The 10,346-nt window shown below is 53.7% G+C and overlaps 1 protein-coding gene across 1 annotated transcript; it reads right to left on the bottom strand.

Moving 5' to 3' along the window:
- Positions 1 to 168: 168 nt before the first annotated feature.
- On the bottom strand, positions 169 to 9,935 carry TMEM61 (transmembrane protein 61). Its single transcript, XM_065883927.1, is given in 4 exon segments — positions 169 to 442; positions 5,444 to 5,651; positions 5,654 to 5,825; positions 9,921 to 9,935. Coding segments are annotated over 4 exon segments (669 nt in total).
- Positions 9,936 to 10,346: the final 411 nt, after the last annotated feature.

The raw sequence follows: 10,346 nt of genomic DNA, 5'->3' as shown, positions 1-10,346 counted from the left end.
TGACCCACAGAATCATGAGAGAGAATGAAATGGATTTATTTCAAGCCATTTGTTACACAGCAATAGAAAAATAAAACAGCATTCAGCAACACTGAGTGCCTGCTGTGTACCAGGCACTGTACTAGAGGCTAGAAGAAGCCCATCATTTGTTTCTGGCTTCCAGGCCTGCTAGAAGCCTTTAACTTCCTCCCCTGCAATCTGATCCGGGCCTGGTCAGGAGCACGCAGCCCCAGGTGTCTCTCCAGAGAAGCCACCGTCAGCGAGGATGAGGCTCTCGTAGCTGGGCGGAGGCAAGGGGGGCTGGGCCCCAAGCAGGGCATCACCCGAGGCACTGCGCTCCGGGTCTTCCTCCACGGGGTATGCAGGTGGTGTCAGGGGCCCCTCAGCCAGTCGGCAGTGCACGACCTCCTCGTAAGTGGGGATGGCAACCACCTCTGGGGTCCTACAGGGACAGAAGAGAGGCTGTGAGCAGGGGGTGGGGCAAAACCCTACTGCATGCCAGGAAGAGAGCGAGGAAGGCTGTAGGCTCCCCAGGGCACCATAGACACAGCTGAAGCTTGACATCAGCCGGCCCCTGCCAACCTCACCTCCCCCAACTGCACCCTCCCTGTGCTATAGTTAGTTCTCCATACAGTTGGTTCCCCACATGGGCTCACCACACCCTCTGTCTCCTCAGTTCTCTCGACAGGGAAAGTCCTTCCCACCTCCCTCACCCCTTCCCTGCTGGTCAATCCCCACTTGTCCGTTGAGTCTCCTCCGGGGAGCTCTCCTGACCTCCCCTAGCAAATCTCCCACTCCCTCCTCTGGGTCCCCACAGTCCTCTCCCTTCTGTCACTCTTGACCCCAGCTGGTTATCCCCTAGGGCAGGGACTGATTTTGGGTGTCCAGGGATTGATGCTTGGGGATGTTTGTTGAAAGACTGAGTGATGATCAATGGGGAAAAAGACTTCCAGCTTACTGTAATCATCTCCCTTACAAAATCTGGAGTTGTGGATGCCCAGGGCAGGATGCGAGACCTCAATTCCCCTGCCCATCTGGATGCTTGAGGCCCTGATAAGTCCACCAAGTGATTACCTCTACTTGCATACCTCCAGAGACGGAGAGCTCACTATCTACCCAGTCAACCCTATCTATCTCTAAAGAGCTTGGCCTTCCTGTGACTTTCCCCACCTCCCCAAAATGAACCACCCTGGAGGGACTTGAGGTACAGACCAGATCCTCTGAGGCTCCTCTGACCAGGCTCTGCCCCCTAGATTCCAAGAACAGGTCACTTGCATCCCAGCCACAACAATGCTGACGGGAATGAGGCTGGCCCTCGGTCCTCCCAGGGCCCTGGGGGGGGTCATCTCTGGGAAGTCAGGGCCCCTTCCCCTCCCAGGACCTTGGGGGTGGGAGGGTCACTGATCCTCTGTCTGGACTGCTTCTGCTTTGGGAAGATACTGCCAGATATGGAGGTTGACTAGGTGACCTCGGAGGTCCCCTCCCACCCCAAGTGGCTCGAGGGCTGGCTATGAGTCAGCACTGGCTGGTCAGCCACATTCCCTGTGGGAGATCATGAGTCAGTAACTCTATTAACCTAGGCCCCAGTTTCGCCATCTGTAAATGGGGACAATAAGGGCATCTACCTCACAGGACCGTATGAAGATTACATGAGGTAATACAGGGACACTTAGCACATGCTCCATAAATGGGAGCTGGTAACAAAATCTCAAAGGTCTCCATGAGGCAGGGGTGTAGGTAACAAAAGTTATCACAGATCTGCTGCTAGCAGGAGCCACACAGGCTCAGAGAGGCTGTCACTTGCCCAAGGCCATCAGTTTGGAGCCAGCAGCAAATTAGTTCAATCTACACCAGCCTGTCTAGACAGGGGAAGACCGATGGCAGGAGGCTGGCCAGAGGACAGACAGGTGGTGGAGGGGTCTTCGCTCCAGTGGTGATGGGGCAGCTGTGCCAGGAATTTGCTGCCCCTCAGGTGAGCACCCATCACCCCCGTGGACATGGCCCTTCTATGGGCAACGTATCTTCTCAGCCCACGCCCACCACAGCCCAAGAGCAGCCCACTGGGACCACGTGACCAAGGTCATGGAGCAGGCTGTGTGCCAGTCTGATGGAGGGCACCAGCCAAGAGCCCAAGCTGGGCTCCCCTTCCAGTGCTTTTGCAAACTTCTCTCACAGACCCTCCTCCTCAGAAGCCCAGGAGCCCTGCAGCTGAGAAATCAGATAAGGGGTCTCACCCGCCTCTGACTCCCAGCATCCCTTGAGGAGAGGGCAGGCAAAGAATATTGCTCCTGGAGGTAGGCAAACTAGGTTCAATTGCTGTGTGACCTAGGCTATGTTCACAGTCTCTCTGAGCCTTTCTCCTCATCTATAAAATGAGGATAACAATTCCCATTTTGTAGATTCAGGGAGAGGGAAAAATGGAAAATGCTTTGACAACGCTCAGGAAAATATGGGTGATTAGGCTTCCAGAACCCCACATCTCCTGCCCTGCTCACCTCCCAGCCATGGCCCTGCTGCTCCCTACTTCTCCAAGCCCCAGAGACATGAGTCAGGTTTTGGGTATGCCTGGGGCCGCTCCAGCAGGCAACAGCTGGCAGAGCAGGGCACAGGTGGCAGGTGAGATCAGACCACAGCAGGAAGTTTGCTTCGAGGGCAGAGGTGCAGTATCCCTCATGCCACCTCACCTAGCCAGCTGGGCCCACCCGGCCCCAGGTTGCCAGAGTCATGGTCCAGCAGGCTGGAAACTTGGGGAACATGAAGTTCAGGGTGACCATATTGCACACTTCAGGGGCAGGCCCATTTGTGGTGTATTCTGGATGTGGCCCCCTGCAGCAGTGTGGGGCGGGCTGGCCACTGTGGTCCCCATGCACAGGAAGCTCCAACGAGGCTGGGGCTCACCCCACTCTCTGGAGCCTGGTGGGGACGTGAGATCTGAGCCTGGCACCAGCTCTTCCATTATTCAGCTGAGTCAAGCAAACACAGTAGGGAAAGGGGACAGGGACCAGGGATGAAACGCTGTATGCCCAACACTCAAGCTCTCTAATCTTATTTCACTTTCATGACAAGCCTGGGGGTAGCAGCCCTCAGCCATTGCACAGGTGAGTGGAGGCCGCACTCCAATGAAGCGGCAAAGCCCCAGCTCTGCCTGCTTGCAAAACCCACGCCAACTCCACCCATCACAGCTCCCCCAACCCTGAGCCCTAATCTCTCCACACCTCAGCTTTCTCATCTGCAAAATGGATCTAATCCTTACACTGCCTCATAAGCAGTGAGGCTTAAATCAGGAGGCATGAGAGTACATCATAAAATGAAAGTGCGGGAAGAACAGCAAACTTTGCAGTGAATACACCTCCCCATCTATCATCTCATCTGAGCCTAACAGCAATCCTAGGGAAAATTCCAGGATTGACAGGGGAAGAACTAGACATGGTTCAGAGAGTCCAAGTAACAGGCTCAAGAATACAGAGCTTAGAAAAGAAAGAGCAGACACTGAAAGCCTCGTGTCTGACTAGACCCACGCTTTTTCTGCTGTACTTACTGAGGCGTCGGCGGGACGGGGGGGGTGTCCCAGGAGGCTTCCCATCCAGGCACCTCATTTAGGGCTCACACTTAAGATGGGAGCCCCTGAGAGGAGGGGTTTTGTCTGTTTCATCCACTGCTGCATTGTCAGCGCTCTGCGTAGTTAGGTACTCAGTAAATGTTGGTGAAATGCAGGAAAGAATAAGTAGATGAATAAATGAGGAAACTGAGGCCCCAAGAGAGAAATGGACCTGCCCAAGTCATCAGCCTAGAAGGTCTTTCTCTCTAACGTAGAGTTACCTGCAGAGAGCAAGGACCCTGGGGGCAGGGACAGCTGAGTGGCCTCCCCATGGGGCCCAGATGCTGGGTTCTCAGCAGGAGGGCCAGGGTGGCTTAGCCCCAGGGACAAGAAAGAGCCATTAGCAGAAGCAGCCTCTCCAACATCCAGCCACCCCAGCTCTGAATCTAAGACCTGGTCTCTGAACCTGATGGGCCATGAGCACCCCACAGCCTCCTGGGTAGGCTCCACCCTGGCCCGGCTGGGAATGAAGGCCAAGTGGCCCCACCTGACAGATGCAGCTATGTCCTGGACCCTGTTGGGTCAACACGGCTGTGTCTACAGACAACACCTACCTTCTGTGCTCAGGCCAGGCTGGGCGGGGAGGGACAGGCTCCAGTCCAGAGAATCCCGAGGCCTGGTCTGGTTCCAACTGACCATTAACCGACTGTGTGACCAGGTAGGTCACTGGTCTCTCTGAGACCCAGGTTTCTCAACTGAGAAGAGTCCCCAAGGCCCTGCCCTTCCCTCTAATAGTCAAATTAGGGCCTGACCATTGGAATAAGGGGCTTCTGTTGAATACTTTATTGTCTGTGACCTCAAGGAGTCACAGGCCAGTAGCAGGGACTAATCTGTTACTTTCTTTAACTCAGAATGCATTTTTCCCTCTAACCAAGGGAAGAAGGGTGCCCAGGTCCGAGGCCAGTTGCCAAATATATGGCTTAACCCTTAGTACATGCAAATCCAGTGCTTACAGAGTGGTGTGGGGGAATGCACACTTCACAGCCAGCAGGCTCTGCTACTTTCTAGCTGTATAACCCTCACCCTCTTTTTCTGTAAAAGACAACAGTAATTCTTACCTTGCAGGTAGGTTAGACTGGGGAAGATGTATGCAGGCCCCTGATATGCCTGCCCAGCTGATACTTGGTGAATGAGTAAGTACATAAGAGCATGTAAGATACATGCATTCTCAATAGGGCAAAAATTGGTTCTTGGACTCCTGCTGATACTGTGTTTACATATAAAGCACAAATATACATACAGACCAAATATGTAGTATATCTGTGGTATTAACATTTCATGGGGGAAGATGAAGAAAAAAATGCCTAAAAAGTCTCCTTAGAGGGAATGATAATGAAAAAAAAGATGAGAAATACTGTCCAAATGCAAGGTTTTGTCTCCATTCCCCACCTCACCCCTGGGCCTTTGCACACGCTCTTCTGCCTGCCTAAAACACTTCTCTCCACCTTATCTACTTGAGGAAAAGTTGACATTTGTTGTGCACCTACTGTGTGCCAGGCTCTGGGCTGAGTTCTTCATATACATCATCTCATTTAAGTACTATACAGGCATTTGCTATTATTGTATGCTGAGCTCTGCTGCCACCTCCTCCAAGAAGCCTTCCTGGATTTCTCCATGTCCCCACAGAACCATGTCTGTCCTCTTTCACAGCTTTAACTACTCTGATTTGTCAAAGTCTGCCTCTGTCGAGGGACTTTAAACTCTTCCAGGAGTGCTGATCAGCCTCCAAGACCCCAGGGCATAGGCAACGTCTGGTCCAGAGGAGAAACCCCATGAAAGTTTGCTGAGCAAATGCATGATGATGTGACAGTGCCCCACCTGTGGCCTCCACCCAGCCCTGCTGACCTGTAGCTCTCCTTCTCCAAGGGCTCCACAGTGAGGTAGTACAGGTCTCTGGAGAGGTGATATGAGTCCCATCGAGGCGGCCCCTTGGTGCTGGCCTTGACAGACAGCAGCAGCAGGCCACCTGCACCGCAGCAGAAGAAGCTGACCGACCTGAACAGGGGACCGGGGGCCTCAGGCTCAGGGCGTCCTGTGGGCAGAGCCGGCTGGCTGGCTCTTCTTCTGCATCTTCTTCACTCCACCAGGCAAAGCAGAGTGTCCCGGCCACCAGAACCACCATGCCGGTGACCGTCATGCAGTAGCACAGGGTGGAGGCCACACGGCCGCTGTCACACGTCTGGACACCGAGAAGGAGAGAGAAGAGGAAACGGGCCCCGTGAGAGGCCTGTTGGGTACCAGAGACTGGATTTTAGTCCTCCTGCCTGAGGTCACTGTGCAAACTCAGAGGGGTCATTTGACTTCTCTGTGCCTTAGTTTCCTCATCTGTGAAATGGAGATGATGCTCCCAACTTTGCAGGGCTGTTCTGAAGGCCACAAATAATGTGTCTCAAGTTCCTAGCACCACACCTGGGACCTGGTAGAAGCTCAGTTAAGTGTGGCTGGGTTCACTCCAGGACTCCCCCCGGACTCAGAGGCCTCACCAGCCTGGTGTGCATGAGACTCCCCACTGCAGGCTGGGAGGGAGAAGAGTGAACGCTGCGGGGTCCGCCAGGCCTGCCAGGAGAGAGCCTTGCTGGTTACGCCTTGCCTCACTTCACCTTCGTCACAGTCTCGAAAGGTCAATGCTCTTTTCTCCATTTGACAGAGGAAGACATTGAAACTGGGGGTGGGTAAAGGAGCTAGTGGGAAAGGGGCACTGAGAAGCCTGAAGTTGAAATTCATGACACAAAGCAAACCTTTGTGCAAAAAGATGTTCACCATGGCCTTATTTTTAATGGTTGTAATTTGGAAAGAGCCTAAGTGTCCAACTATAGGGAAAGGGTGAGTAAACCACGGCATAAACTCTAGATGGAATATTCATGACTCATTTTTTTAAAAGCTCAACACAAATGTTTAACAACGGGGTAAATGCTTATGATATCTGACCTGTTTCAACTTAGTTTGCCAAATTATGTGCACAGTGTTATCTCAATGAGGCAAAGACAAAATGCCCAGGGGAAAAAAAATAACTGGGAGGAACCCTGGCTCCAGATTATGCAGACAGGAAGGGGCTGTCCCCAAAGCCAACCTCTAGGCTGCTGTACATACTGTTCCCTCTGCCTGGTAACTTGCGTCTCCCCTCCCAGCTCAGCTTGGCCCTCACCTGAGAAGCCTTGGCTGGGGACACTTTAAACTTGGAGTCCCCTGGGCTTTCTTGGACCAAGCTTTTATCCTGCCTGTTTGGTTTCTCCTTTGCTTACTGTCCTTACCACACAGGAAGCTTCCTGGGGGCAGGGTCTGTATAGGCCCTGTTCACTGCTATAACCCCCAGTGCCTAGCACATAGTAGCTGCTCTATAAACATTTGTTGAAGAAATTCTCCTAAATGAGAAACAGCGTTGCTGAATAAACCTTGTTGTGTGAAAAGCCCCTCTCGCAGTTGGGAGGGGCTGGGAGAGGGGAGGGAACACAAGATTCCAGCTGCTATACCGCCCAGCCTTGGAGCCTGGTTTTAGTCCCTACATTACAGCTCACCAGCCGTGTCCTGGAGTGAGCCTCTCAACTGCTCCGGGCCTGTCTCCTCACCTGTACAAAGGGCAGGCTCTCTAACAGGCTGCTAGCAGAACTTACAGAGGGCCCCTCTCCTCTTCCAAAAGTTGAGCCGGTGAAGGAGGGGGCTGGGGAACTCACAGACCTTAGGAAGACTTCAATCGTCAGCCTTACAAATGGGGACTTGCCCAGCCTAATGTGGTGCATCAAATGATGACCTGCTGTGCAGCCATTCAAAGGCAGTTCAAGATCTAGTAGGTGAGCCTTTAGATTTCAAAAGGGCATGTTCCCAGAGGTGTTTAAAAACGTGTGTGTGGGGCTTCCCTGGTGGCACAGTGGTTGAGAGTCCGCCTGCCGATGCAGGGGACGCGGGTTCGTGCCCCGGTCCGGGAGGATACCACGTGCCGCGGTGCTGCTGGGCCCGTGAGCCATGGCCGCTGAGCCTGTGCACCTGGAGCCTGTGCTACGCAGCAGGAGAGGCCACAACAGTGAGAGGCCCGCGTACCGCAAAAAAAAAAAAAAAAACGTGTGTGTGTATGCACGTGAGAGAGAAAGAGAGAATGTATACATGTAATGCTCGAGGAGTGGACCCCAATCTTTCTGAGCCTCCAGGCCACCAGAAGCATTTAGAAAAATGCCACTTGTAAATTACCTCCAATTCTCTTCCTGTGAATTTGTCTAAGGGGCAAGGCCTCCTGTCTCCAGCTCAAGGCATTTTCTGGGGAAGAGAAAAAGAACCTGACTACAGTCTTTCCAAAGTCAGACAGCGAGGAGAGGCTGTCAGAAGGAAAAGCTGCAGAAATCAGCTTGGGGGGAAAAAAAAACACAGCAAATCTATAACGGGAACCCTTTGCCTGTATATAATGGCACTTGACAGTTCCGCTTAATACCTGGAATCTCATCCGACTCACCACAACTGAGGTGGATGGTCAGGGCAGGGAAAGAAATCCCTGTTTTGCAAATGAGGAGACTGAACCCAGAAAGGTGAGGGACTTTGCCCAAAGCCGTATACAGCTGTGTGTCTCAATCCTTGCAGAACTCACTCCTGAGTAAGGTAACTTACAATGCTTTTAAATTTCTAAAAAAGAAATAGTTCCTCATTGTGGAGAAGAGGAGGAAACCACAGAAGAGAATAAAAATGCAAAATACAAATCATCATTAATGCTGCCCCACAGAGGTGAGCATGATCTGCAAGTGAATGCCTCCTTTCCAGCCCTCCCTTGGCCTGCATGGCTGATGATGGCGGCAGTAGATGTGTACTGGGCCTTTACAGGCGCTGGGAACCACATCCAGCACTTCACAGGTACCCGACATCTTAATCCTACAACAGCATTATGTCCTGAGGACACTGGAGCTTCGAGGGTGACAGCTTGTCCAAGGTCAGTGCTTCGAGGGTGACAGCTTGTCCAAGGTCAGTGCCAAATTTGAACCGGGTCGAGTCTGAATCAAATCCCTGTGTGCATAGCTAGATCCATCTGTATTTTTCAGTATATAAAGTTGAGACCGTGCCGTGAATAGATGCGTTTGTAAATCTTCAGCACGGGCAGATCCCACCTTCTAAAATGCTCTGCCCTACTTCCTGATTCAAATGCTCCCAGACCTCAGACAAGCCCCTGGAATTCCCCTTAGCATGTTCTCACTGGATGCTGTCATCTACTTCTGTGTGAGACTCCCTCCCTCCACGTGGATCCACCATGGGCAGGCAGAGCACGCAATGACCTACCACCCCCGGGAGATGGAAGGCGTCAACGTCCAGCTGGATGAAGGACAGCCTGTTCTGTTGTGAGGTGGTCTTCATTATTGTTACAGATCGGGGCTCTGATGGCTTATGGGAAGGGTGTCGTGCCCCAGATTCCCCTGGCCCATTTCAGAGACGTGGTCTTCAGGCAGTTTACTCACCCTTCACAGTAGTGTACCCTGGACCCTGGTGGGGGAGGAAGAAAGGGCTCCCTGCCCTGGAGGGCATAACCCCAGCCCCGGGCAGGGAGGAAACGTCTCTACGTTTCCTGAGTCCCACTCCCAATCTGGCACTCAGTCAGGCTGCCAGGCTGGCCCCTCCTTCCAGCTCCCTCATATCCCCCCCACCCATACACCCAAACTCCTGGGGTCCCCTACACCTGCTGCTCCTGGGGAGCCCTCTGTCCCCATTCAGGGCCCTCATTTCACACCCCCCTTCAAGACCCATGCCAAATACACCTCCTCCCAGAAGCCTTTCTGCTGCTGCCACCCCACCTCCCACCAGCCAGAGTTATCACTGCCTCTGACTATAGCCACTCTGTTAGCTCTGTGACCTTCATCAGGCAACCCAACATCTCTGAGCTCAAATTCCACAACTTCCTGGGGAGCAAGTTGTGAAGATGAGGTGGCAAGATGGCAAACAGTGACACAGCTTGACAGAGAGGATGGACCCTGGCTCTGACACTGGGTAAGTTACCTAGATTCTCCATGCCTCAGTTCCCTCCTTTGTAAAATGGGCACAGATAATATCGTACTATCCCTGCTACCAACAGGGGAACTTTAGGTGTCAGTTTTCTGTAAAGAACTAAACCATCTGAACAAGAAGTGTTCCAAACCATCTTCGTGTAACCCCGGGTAAACTGAGGCTCTGAGCGCCATGGTCCAAGGCCACCCAACAAGTTAGAACACAGTTAGGAGGAGACTTGGGTGAACAGACTCTGCTCACCAAGTCACTGAGGTCAAGGTGAAGGGAAGGGGGCGGGGCGGGGGGGGGGCTGGATTAGGAGGAGCCGAGATGCTCCTAAGGGCGGGGAGAGAAGGAAGCTTATACCCACCTTGCGCGCAGCCATCGCGCTGCAGGGTCAGGCGTGGTCCCGGAGCTGGGAGCCTGGCGAGCCGAGCGGAGTCACGTGAAGGCATGATGGTTGTCGCGCCCATGGGCAGAGCGAACCTGGGAAGGGCGGTCTCTCTGGTCTGCAGGGGGCGCCCGGCGTTAGGGGCGGCCCGGCGACCGTCCCCCAGCCCAGCTCTCCGAGCCCGCAGAAGCGCTACTGTCCGGCTCCGGGTCTGGTCCAGGGCATCTCGTCCGCCGCCGTGCGTCCCGTCCGATCGCCGCCCCGACCCGGTGGGAGCGGTGCAAAGCCCGCTTCACCGCGCAGGGTCTCGGCCACCGGGTGGGGGCGCCGAGGGGCGCGTGGAGTCCGGCTTCGCTGTCGACTCCGGTGATGATCATCCCCTGGCTCCCGCCCACGCTTCGGGCT

The sequence above is a fragment of the Phocoena phocoena genome, chromosome 1, assembly GCF_963924675.1.
Source record: "Phocoena phocoena chromosome 1, mPhoPho1.1, whole genome shotgun sequence".
Classification (NCBI taxonomy): domain Eukaryota; kingdom Metazoa; phylum Chordata; class Mammalia; order Artiodactyla; family Phocoenidae; genus Phocoena; species Phocoena phocoena.
Note: the sequence above shows the minus strand (reverse complement) of the source record. Positions and strands in the feature narration are given on the sequence as shown.